General features: G+C 42.9%; 1 protein-coding gene across 2 annotated transcripts in view; it reads right to left on the bottom strand.

Annotated features, from left to right (window-relative positions):
- Positions 1 to 12,463, bottom strand: part of SHF (Src homology 2 domain containing F) — a 332,461-nt gene that overhangs the window by 65,548 nt on the left and 254,450 nt on the right. For both annotated transcript variants that reach the window (XM_069222334.1, XM_069222335.1), the window contains one exon: positions 3,648 to 3,819. In XM_069222334.1, the coding sequence (XP_069078435.1) occupies positions 3,648 to 3,819 (172 nt within the window). The remainder of the gene's footprint in view (positions 1 to 3,647; positions 3,820 to 12,463) is intronic.

Here is a 12,463-nt window from a genome sequence, read left to right as displayed (position 1 = left end):
TGGAAGTGTTTTGTTCTGGTGGCGGTATCTTCAGCCCCACCGCATTGGGGTGCTGGGCTCTCTGTCTTATTTGCCTCCTTTATTTCAGGTGTTTGAGGACTGGATTGCGTTTAGGTTGGGTCCAGGATTGTGCTAACAGTGAATTCTTCATTTTCAATTCAGCAGGGAGGGTTTCTTCGGGAGTTTCTTACTGACCCTCAGTCTCCTGTTGTGGTGGCTCTTCATTTTGCTTGTGGTGCAAAGGGGGGTATTGATCTACCTGGACAGGTGTTGGAGTTTTGGGTATCCTCCCTTTATTTCTGATCCCACCTGGAAGGGGGAGGGGGAGCCTTTGACTCAGGCCTTGTGCTTGTATTTCTTGTCTGTGTATCTGCTGTCATCTCAGTAGTTTGGTCTGTCTTCTCCTCTGGGGTTCCAGGAGAGGTCTGCTGGGCATGTCCACTTCCATGGCTGAGTTGCAGGAGGCTTCTTTGCGGGGTTTCTGTCCGGCTGTCTTCTGGGGTGGTTCCTTCCATATTGGTGACTTGTTTTTGGGTGGTCCCAGGTCCAGAAGTTCCAGCTGTTTTGGGTTTCATGCTTCTGGCTTCCATGTTGTACACAATTTTTTGCCTGAGGGTCAAACTTGTGTTGCATGTTCTGTGCAATTGTCCTGCTTTGCTTATTGGTTTGGGTACATCTCACTAAGTGTGTCAGCACAGCGATACGGACAGAGGGGTAACGCTGCATTTACTTACTGGTAATAGTATTACTTTGAGTCCTTCTCTGGTCGTGATGATTCAGGCCCTCTCTCCCATTCTTTCTGGCAAGTCCAGCTATGTCGTGTTTGGGCTTCGTACGCAGCAGGAAGTAGGGTGGGGAGGATTTTATATGTGGGAAAGAGTTGTGATTGGAGGCACAGGGGCCTAACTAAGTAAGTCAACATGGTGAAAGAAGGACTAATGCCATTACCATTAAGTAAATGCAGCAATACTCTGCACTGTTGCTTGTGCAAGAATGGGACACTAAGCTGAATAGTAAGGTGTGTCTCATTCACTATGAAACTGAATCGTAAAGTACTTTTGAAATGTATAAAGCTTTTTCCTTTCCTTTTTTTTCTTTAAAAAAAAGGAAATTTTGAAGCCAATATACAAATTGTGTACCACGAGTCAAATGTAGAATGGGCAGGTCGTATAGCACTAGTGAAGACCCTTATTCCAAAGCAAACATCGCCAAATATTAGTTTAATTCTAAAATGTTTGCTTTACCTTCTCAATTATGGCTCTTTAACAGTGCCAGCATCTTGGGAATACATTTCCATGCAGGATTCAAACATGAGAGGTAGTGACCAGAGGAGCAGCGTCCTCTGAACAAATTGTTAGGTGCATACTCAAAAGCTAGATAACTACTTTGTAATTCTCGGCCTAACACTGTTGAAAGAGGTATGCCCAGATCTTCAAGACGATATTCCACAATTGTCATGTGAAATGTTACACAAGGTTGCGCTTGTGCCTGCAATGCCTATTTTCAAATGTGCACTGGGAAAGTCAGATTGGATAATTTGCTTGTAGGTGGGAATATACTATGTATGTGAATACCACAGTGAAGATCTTGCCCTGACACATCTATAACCTTTTAATTACATCAAAAACTCATGTGTGGAAAAGCAATTTCGAGCAATAAAGACCAAAAATGCTCTTTTACTAAATCAAGCACCTAGAGTTTAATCTGCAAAAGTGAAAGGGTGTGCAAGAAAGAGGGAAAACAAAAACCAAAACAATGTACAGCATAAATAGAATAACAGCCATTCCAGAAAAAGAGAAGGCCAAAGGATAGCTTCTCGTCATTGTTGCTATGGTCTTCACTTAGGCTGGGCAACTGCTCGTGTCTCTAGTCATATCAGTGGCAGTCTTACCACAGAAGTGTCAAGAGGTATTTCACGTAAAAGGTGAACACTGAATGATTAAATCAAGCACAATGGTGGTCTGGCCCTAATTAACAGGCCACTTATGTTCAAAGTTTTCTCCCATATTTTACATGGAGTCAAACTGGCGGAAGTTCAGTTCCTTGAGGTGCCTTACAGCACCCATAGCAAACAGTCTGCTGTGGGCTGGGTCTGGTGACCTATCCTATCACTTGCTGTTGCTGGGCTCTTGCCTCTGCAACAGAAGAGCAGAGCTGATGCGAGGAAAGGACTGGTACCTCATGTCTGTGTTTAAGAAGTGCAGCTTTGGCCAGGCCCTTGCTCACAGTCATCATTCAAGTGCTGAACCTCTCACCTCTCAAGGCACATGCTGACCTGCCGGAACGGACTTGGTTAATTGGTGCTGAACACAAAGTGATCGCTCCCTAAACATCAATGGATGTCACACAAATACGACTTCACACTGATTTCTGCAGGAAGTGGAGAATAAAAGAACTTGAAAGATAGGCAACTGTAGCACCGACTATCACTAAACCCTTTAAAGCACCCAACAATAACAGGTGCAACATATAGCATGGGTGGGTGGAGGCAGCCATGAATATCCTACCTCCCAGAAACCGACACACTAACACACTGAAATGCATACCACAAACAACTGGGGAATTAGGGGCTCAGCCATGGCACACTGCATGGATTCTCACCGGGAGAGGCAGTAGGAAGTATGTACCCACGACTACTAGACGTTTGACAGTCACAATTTCAAATAGAAGCTCTACACACGTATACGTGATTAAGATAGTCTAACTTACTTAAAGAAAAGCCACAAAAAATGGTTACACGTATAAAGGGAACACCTAGGAATGAGTCTGAAAATAAAAGAGCAGGACTAACCTCAATGAACAAGTACCCAATGTATGAGACAGCATGAGAGTCACACGTTACACGTGCAAAACTATATACCGAAATATTATTCAAAGGTATAGTATACCCTAAGTATCCCATCTGCGAGTACATGTTAGAACGAAAACCTCTAGGGGCTAGCTAAAGCCAAGAACTGCGTTTGCTTTGGTTTGTCTTCCAGTATCAGTATCTTCAGGCAAGGTTTACAGGTAAGACTTATTCTTAGATCAGAGCAAAAAAAGAGAAATTATTTTCAAAGAGGCCTCAAGTTATTATTATTATTTTTTTTAAATCATCCTCATGTGATTATAGTACAAGTCATTACGAGTATAAACAAAATTATGTATGTGAAGCAAAGATTTAAAGTCACCCAGAAGGCTCTTTGTTTTTTCACTCATCACTTATGGGTGGGGATTGCCACTTTGTGTTTCTTGAAGACTTAGAACAAAATCAATGCCACCACTTTAGAGGTTGCCCTAAGGGAATCGAACAAGAGAACAAAACAATGATGAGCACGAAGTAGTATTCCTGCTAATGGTTCTTGACTAATCGAATGCAGCTTTTAAGTTTAATTGTAGGTCCCCTTAAACAGTCATCATGAATTAGTTGCAAACATAAAACATGTCTTATTGTGGGTTTCGGTGACAAAGTCTGCTTAAAAAAAGAACTAAGTGAACAACGGATTTCCAATTCAGAGCTTGAAGACCTGAGCTGACCGCGGTCCTCACCAGAGATCTGCACCTGGCCTAGGGAGACTATTTCTGATCCCAAACCAAGAATCTGCATGCGCTTTGAAAGTGTATGTAACCAGATTGGACCATATGACTGTAACTAAATCCATACTTACAACTGGTTCTCCAACGGCAGAGTTGGGTCTATCCTTTCTCCGATAGAGCCTGTGTGGTCTAGGCTTGGATGTTTGGCCAACTTGAGGTTTCCACTGGAATGTCTGTGCGTGTGCCGAACCTTCTCTTCTTTGGAGGGGGACATACGATTTTTATCCACACCATCAAACTGAACTGCAGAGAAAAACAAAAATAGGTCTATGAATGCATTTTTTTGTCTGGGAGTTAGAACCATTCACATGCAATCTAAACTCGTGCATGCTCTAAATGTCCAAAGAAAGAACACCTGCCACTAATATATGCAAAATAATAGCTGGAGAGATGATGCCATGTGTCGGCACTTTACCCGAGAAATTCTTCAAGGGAAAGAAAGCACACCTTAGAGAATATACCAAAGGTAGTAGGGTATAACGTGCATTTTACATAAGCTATGCGTGTACGTGACAATGCATGTACCAACTATTAAAGATTTCTTGCATGAACCACTTGCTGAAGGAATTCTGTATACAGCAAATGGTCAGTGGATACTGCACAGACATGGTAGAGACGACATGTTCTAAATAGAGCAGATCACAAAATCTCTTCTGCATAACACACAGGATGGAAAGCAGTCAGCATACACCATATGGTAAGGAGGTTACCACAAACACTACAAGTTAAAGGGTATCCTGTATGAACCACAAAGTGGAAGGCACCGGGCATAAATCATTCGAAATTGACTTGCAACGCTGAGTGATAAACATGATAGAGGAATTGGAATACTGCCACCGTGATTATGTTTGAAGTCATAGAGTCTTCAGTGATGACCTTTGTAATCAGGAGAGTCAGTGGAGCTGAAACCTAGAGGTGCTGATTTCAGCAAGGACAGTATCTTCCCACATTGGAGAACAAGATTTGCGCCTTGAGGTCTCAATGGTCTGTAACACAGAAACAAGTTCAGAAGAGTACCAGACTATGGCAGAGAAAAAGTGTAATGAATCATGCTGTGGTGTTTAAAGTTCTTTGCACCATTGTACTGGAGTCCGTCTTACCAGGGATCTGCAAACTGGTTCATGCACAAGCCGTTCTAAAATAGACTCTCAAGCTAGCACAGGCAAGCAGTCCAAGGATCCTTGGGAAGGTAGTATTGGGGGACATAATGTTGGGGGGGGGCTGGTGGGGGAAATCAGGAGCTCAGTACCCTACAGTAAACAACAATTTCTTTGTCGAGCCTATTGCGGAAAAACGTATGACAATTCAATGGGGTTCAAATGCAATATTTAAGTGCAACTGGAAGGATTAGTAAATCGACTCACCTGCTATGGCCCCCTTTTTCCTGTTCTAGGTGTTATGTCACTAGCACTTCTAACCGAGCCATAAGCAGAGAACGCCCAGATGCAGTGAGCTCCGTCTCCGCTGATTCAGAGGAGTTTGCAGTTCAATTCCAGAGTTCGCTCACAGATTACAGCAATCGGTACACAATAGTCACTGTTCATGCTGCAGAATGCATCTACTTGTCAGCTGAGTCTCTTGTTTGGCCAGGTTCGGAAGTGGGTTGTGCATCTTCCGGTATTGGGGCCTCCAATCCAGGTTCAGATTGTAGTTGTGATTCTTTGGCCGGTAGCGTTGCTGCCACACTTGGATTGGATCCTGCTTCAGCAGCAATATAAGCATCTCCTCTTCATTCGCTGGGGATTGTCTTCAGCAGCATCACACTTTCAGCACTGCAATGGTGCCAGATTGCTTAAACTTTGTGCTCTGTCTATTATGGGGGGTTTGATGGGTGGCCTGCAGACCGCTCACAACACAGGTCGGCTCATGCTCTGCTCCCAAAAACAGTCAGCAACTTTTAGGTGCTCCTCAGGCAGGGAAACACAGCAGGCTTCTCCTCCTGCACAGTTTCTCCTCAGGGCCAGACACTGTCCTGCCCTCTCCGTGCAGGCAGGCTTCTATGTGCTAGTCAGAACAGTTTCTTCAGTAAGTTGTGCAGAATTCAGGTGACGCATCTTCACTTCTGGCAGACTGCTGTGATGCAGAGACCAGCGTAGTCACGATGCAGTCTAATGAGTACTCTGCGGAGGACTCCCTCCCTTGGTCATGAAGAACTTCAAACTGGAACGAAGTAAGATGCTTTGGATCCCATGTTTATATTCATTTCCCAGACTGGAGATGTGGATCCACGGGCTTCAGAACTGGTTTGGGTAGGATCCCTTTCAATTGGCCTTTCCAGGCTACTCTCCAGAGCCCTTAGGCAGAGGGAGGGCACTCACAGCAGGTGACACTAGGGATAGTTTCAAGCAGGAGTACCCAACTTATGAGCAGAATAAAGTCTGAGCTCTTTGGACCTGGCATCATCCTTCTAGAAGTGTTAATTAGATAAAGTCAAAAGGACATATCCTGCCTAGAAACTTCTGACCTTGAACAATTGAACTTCAGCCCCACATGCACCATTTACTAAATGGGAGTGCTCAGAGTTACTAATCTCCAGTCCTTTGCTAAGAAGGTCTTCATGAAATTCCTAAATGCAGCCCGGTTTCCATGCGTCTGAGAGTTCTAACACATGGACTGTACTTAACACATACTTGACATGCATACAGAGTGTCATTGCAAGGTTCTGGATTTCACCTAACAGCTGAACTTTACATTTAAGTGGTTATTAGACCATGGTCTCTCTGACACAGAAAAAATGTCAGGTCACATGATGAATTCACAAAACTTGGTACACTGCCACCATCAATTTATGTGATGTATTCCAGCCAGGCCAGGGACTGCAGTCCACTGCCTAACATGAGATCATGTTTGGTGATCTTTGACCTCTCATTGTGAAGGACAGACCTAGGCCTCTGGGCAAGACTCGATTTGCATGTGACAGGGATAAAATAAAAGTCAAGATAAATGTTTTGCATGCTGTCAGGCACATAGGGTAGAGGTACACTTTAAAATAACATTCAGAGACATTCCTCCAGTCCCAACAACAAGGTGCCAAAGACAATGAGAGGTGAGACAACATAGATTAAGGGGAATTTGCAACCAATCTTACACGCTACCAGGGCCAAGAATAGTCTTTTCAGATAGCATCTATTCCCACATAATCAAACAAATAGTTTACCTACTTGTATGACAATTGACCAGCGGTAAGGAGAGAATGGTGTATTTTTGGCAAGGAAGATTGCATTTTTGAAGCCTAGATCTTTGACATGCCAAATCAGAGAAAACTGAATAGAATTCTGTATAAGTTTAGACATCTTCCTCCTAATCGTCAGACATCTCAATTGGGGAAAATGATGGAACCGAACAACAATGCAGGTCAGACTTGGGGCACTCGGGTGTAGTCCCCACTGAAGCACAGGTCAGTTTAAGGGCCAACTGTAGAATGTTTTTTTTGGGGGGGGGGGGGGTGCAGAGTGGAAGGGCCCAAGTGCTTAGCTTCCCTCATCTGCACCAACAGATCCCCAATAGGTTTAGAGAACGGTATCATAAGGAAAGACCAAATGCCAGCCTAAGCTATCTGTCAAAGGTTGCAGCCCTGGGAGAAGTACTAAGACAGTGGCATCCTCTGAAGTGGCCTGCACTAGTGCTAAAAAGGAGACCGGACTTAAAATCGACCATCAGAGGCAGAGACCTTTCAGCCATGTGTCATTTGAACTCCGTACAACACAGGAATCTTATTGTGCAGCTGCTAGCCCATGGCATTCAGGTGTGCAATAACCCAGGTCAGAATTGACAAACCAGTTAGGTACAGGCTTTGCCTATCAAACCGAGGCAGGTGCTAACAGACTACACTTTCAAGCAGACCGGATGATACAAGAATCAATGAACCCCTTTTAATAGCCATTGCTAATGTTCCTTATGTTGCTAGAAGGTGTTATTATGTTCCGGAACTGATGTAAGTAATGCCACTTGTATAACGAAAACCTAGCTGGACAGTGCTGACCTAGAGTTACGAGGAAACAGTTCATTCTCAGACATCAATGAGATTATGTCCTTTCTTAAATCTTCATTGTCACCACTAAAATGGGAGGCAGGAAATGCTTATTTTGAGAGCAATTATTTTGACAATTTCTGGGCTTTTCAGAGTAGTGGGCATCAACAGCGTGTTAAGAGATTTACCCTAGGACACTTGGCACAGTCCATGAACGTTTTACGAGAAATGTGGATAGCTAGCAAAATATGTAACAGAACTGAAACAGGAGGGACTGGATTGGAAAGACCTTAACAGTTCAGAAGTATTAAGATTTGTAACAAAGGACGTGTGCATTTGCTCTATGTACATTTTGCGGAGGAGTCAGTATTAAAGGAGGACTTATTGGAGCACTGTGGCTCTTTACCATCCCACTTATGCTGCTCTACTCACTAAATAACAAGGCTTTCTAACAACACACGCATTAAACAAGTCACCCAGTACTATGGGAATGTCCAGGAATAACTATGCAAGGTAGAAAGCCCCGTCTATTTCTAGCAAATAGCCCAGAAATTGGAAGTAGCAACTCTGGCTGGCAAATTGAAGACCTCATAGCAGCATTCGGTCTTATGTCTCTATCACGTATATATTACTTCTGTAGACTCACCAAAGTAGTATAAAGGTGCCCTATCTTTCCTCTCCAAAGGCATCTCATGGGCTGGAGCATTTGTCTCAGTGAGTAGATAAATATCTGACCACAAAGCAGACAAGCTCGGGGGATGGCAATGCCATCTAGGTGTTCATGTGCCCTTGAAGGATGTTTTTTTCCTTTAACGATTCTATTTCTTCAGGACATTAAAAACGGATTCTAATGCCTAGAAACATCAAACACCGTGGAAGTAAGAATATTTCTTACATGGTAAAATATCCAAGAAAACAGATTTGGCTTTATTACCTCCATAGACATTAATGAGTGATTGATACAGGATAGAAAACGACAAGATCACGATACATGCATGGGGAGGGCAATGCACCCTGAGGCTCATGCAACTAAGTCACACTTTCTAGTTTGTCCATAATGAGGCACATACTTCGACAACTTTGGAAAGGGAATGACTTCGAAAGAGGAAAGGGTCTGTTACCACGTGAAGTGGTGAGATGCTCCCCAGCCCTGTGGTGGTTTTCATGTTTTGTATAAAGTACGAGTTCACAAGCTGCAGAAAGAAATCAGAGCAACTGTTTTGGGCTAAAAGCCTAGCAGATGTCTCAGGAATAGTGAATATCAAGTGCAACACCATAAATGTAGAATGGGTGTCACCGCTTGCCTTTATGTCTTCTCTTGCCATGTACACACCAAGGATACCTTCAGCAGCTTTCCAACCCAGACATCAGCAAACAAGACTACAACTTGCATCTCTAATAGGTTACTGAACAGCACCTATCTTAGTAACACACAAGGATCGCTGAAAAAACTACTTCAATATGCATTTACTGAAATCCTCATGTGCCTTTTTTAAATTGGCATTCTGGCAAAAACGTCAAATATCAATGTTTCTTATCAAAAATTAAATCCACACTTCAGTTCCCATAATAGGATAATGTAACCGATGTCCTCCTCGAATACCTCCCAGCCACTCTGCACATGACGTCAAAGTGCACTAGTTGATTGGTGCACAGTGAAAGGTCTCCTCATGCTTAATAGCATTGGCCTGAGATGAACCAAAGCTTTGGTAGACAAAGCACTCAGGATCCAAGCTCGGGCTGGGCATGGCAGACACAATTAAAAGTCAATTCTCTGAAGAAAAATCTTTAATGCAGGCTGAGACGTTAGTGTGTGTAGTCTGTTCGCAAGCCTGTCCACCCTGCGGAACTGATCAATACAAGAACGGCTAGACGGGAGAGAAGGGTTTTGACGGAGGCGCATCCTTGTACACTGAGGATCACACCCATAGTCCACCAGAATCCCAAGGGCTCTTGGTTGGTTGCAACGGCCAAAACAACTGAGTAAACACGTTTCTTTATGTCAACTACAGGCTCAGCACTGAAGATACTATTCATGAGATCTTTCATTTACAAGGTGGGGATGTGAAAAGTAGATTTATCGATCTGTACTATGTAGTGTTCTTTAAAGAGTTCAGTCTTCAACTCTTTTGTAAATTGGAGCCGCCTAGATGCAAACCTGATGGATACCGGGATGTTGAACCAGATCCTGGGCGCATAAACAGAAAAGACCTGCTGGCTTGTGTTTTGCATCCCTGCGCAAATAGCTCCATAGTTCAACCGTTCATTAAATTAATTTGAAATTGAAAAATGATTTACCACAAAGGTTCCTGCGGACTGCCACTGTGCACTGAAAAGACTCAAAACGTAAACCTACAGGCAAAAATCATGCATACATTTTCCAACTTGTCGAATTTAATTAGCGCGATAAACATCTGAAAGTGATCTTGCTACGAAGATAAAAATTCTCGCTGGCAAAGTCAAACCAGAAAACATAGCGAAAGGAGGAAACTATGCACACCTACAGCCAGGGCCTTCTTTGTGGCGGTAAGGCCGCACCAGGTGGTGACCTGGGGTGGGGGGTGGGGGGGGGGGGGGGTGGTATTGGGGGGAGGGGTGTTTAGCAATGACTTACAAAACTTTCATTTTAAAAGCACCTGCTGAAAAGTTCCTTGTGCGTCCAGCATTCAGGAAGCAATTAAAATGTCAAGATACCTCTTGTGATTAATGCTCCTGGTAAGGAGAGAGATTGGAGTTTTGTCTAGGGGCAACTTTGACTAGCCATAAAGTAGTGCAGAGGGTTAATGTGCCTGATGCAAAAAACAGATTTGTATTTTATGGGTATTGCTTAGTGGATTAGTAAAGCCAGCCTTTGCAAGCCCTTTAAAACAAATAAATGTATGTGAACGGGGGGCTATGGAGATGTGAGGGGCACGTTTGCCAGGAGGAATTGAGTAAGTCCAAGGAGGTGGTCATGGGCTGTGGGGTGCCAAAAAAGACTGTCGCACAGGGTGCCACCAGCGCTAAAGCCAGCCCTGCCTACAACTGCAGTATCAGTAGGATACCCACATAAGAAACAGTATGAATTCATATGTTAGAAATATAGTCTCCTCTTCGTTTTTTTTTTTTTTTTTTATCCTTTCAACTGAAAACTGGTGCTCGGAAGAAAAAGTATACCTTTGTATTTACTCCTGGAAAGACATTGTAAAACAAACACTAGACAAGTGAGTTTATTCGAAGTTCGCGTCTTCAAGTTAGGTTACATAGTTGCATGTGTCTGTTCAATCTATCCCTCACTCACACAGTGTGTGGGGAACATGTCAAAGGGAATGTTTAAACTGGCTTCCAATATTGTAGGGGTGTGAGAAATTCATGTAATTTGCTGTCGCATAATAGTATGAAATTGTGCAAAACCTGATCAAAATTGAATGAAACACAAAACCGCCGTTGGGCCCTATATTTTAGCGCAAAATACATCCTCATGTCCACTGTGGACAAAATAATGCAAACACACAGGTAAAGTTAAAAGCAGCCACTCAAGTTTTTTTGTATTTGAATTGCACTTGTGCCCCCATGCTAAAAAAATTGCCATGTAGCATTAGTCTGGGGATTTCCCATAAGTGTACTGCACAATTCTCGAAATTATGTGAGATTACGTCAGCGTAAAGGAAATTTCACTGGTGCTAATTTTCAGCCAGTGCTTCTCATCTTGGAGGTTTTTTTATGGATACACCCTACAAATAAAACCCTCCCTCCCTCCTTTTGATATGGGCAGGGGAGGAAAAGAAGCACTGGATCCACATGACAGCTGTCACCAGCAGCGAAGCCCCAGATGTATTTTTAGGTCTCAGTGTACTGAAGTGTGTCAGACATTAAACGCTCCTATACGTCACTCACTCAGCAATCTCTAAGTGAGGCAGACATACACTGATGCTGAAAGCTGGTCACCAGTCTTGCCAAATGAGGACCAAGAGGGCATTTGCTTCGCACCCCAGCCCTCCTCTCCTGCCTCTCCAAGACAAAGTTAGTGGTGCAAGAGAAATCATATTTGAAGGGTTCCACTACTGAATTCACTTTTGGGAAGAGAAAAAGGAGGTGGGACACATTTATGGAGTGCATTCTTTCCTGTCTGAACTGCAGTCTCCACTTCTCCTGGATCGGGCAGTGACTTTTGGAATACCGATGAATAACTGCCCTAATTGCGCTGTTGTATCAAGATGATCTATTGTTCTAGTACTATAGCTTTCTCTGCCATCTGTAATAATGCCTAGGTAAGCACACCCTACTGACTTTCAAGCCTTGAAAAATCATACAAATGTTACTAGACCTGGAGGTTGAGTAACTTGAATAATCATGTATAAAAACGGAATGCAGCAGGCTCATAGAAAACACACTGATCCCCTTAAGTTCCCAATCATCCAAGGATTTTTTGATGTGTAGGTATCTATAGTGTGCAACGTCACCAAAGCTCCTGCTGCAAAGGGGCTCAATAGGTTAGAAAAAAACTAATAATGAAAACTATAGTGCACCACTAGGTTAGCAATTATTGAAAATTTTAGAGAAAGTCCAAATCTTTTAAAGTATAAGTAAATACATCTTTTTATTCTCTTTCAATTGAATAATCTATTTGGCCTAACTGTAATTTACTTGACCCTTTAATGGGTATTAAATTGTGTGATCATAGGCAAATATTTTACTTTACAGAGTTCTTTTTTTCTTCATTCTCATGATTGCACCTTCAAGTGTGGGAGTTCAGCATTTCTGCATTACAAGAAAAACGTGTTTGATTAGATAGACTCGACATTTGCTCTATGTATAATAGGAATCTAGCCCACATATATAATACACATGATCCATGACTTGTCTCTTAGTTTACTAATAGCATTGCCATAAGGGAATGAGTGTTTCTCCATTTCCTTAAACACTCACTTTTAATAG

Source organism: Pleurodeles waltl, chromosome 3_1 (genome assembly GCF_031143425.1).
Source record: "Pleurodeles waltl isolate 20211129_DDA chromosome 3_1, aPleWal1.hap1.20221129, whole genome shotgun sequence".
Classification (NCBI taxonomy): domain Eukaryota; kingdom Metazoa; phylum Chordata; class Amphibia; order Caudata; family Salamandridae; genus Pleurodeles; species Pleurodeles waltl.
Note: the sequence above shows the minus strand (reverse complement) of the source record. Positions and strands in the feature narration are given on the sequence as shown.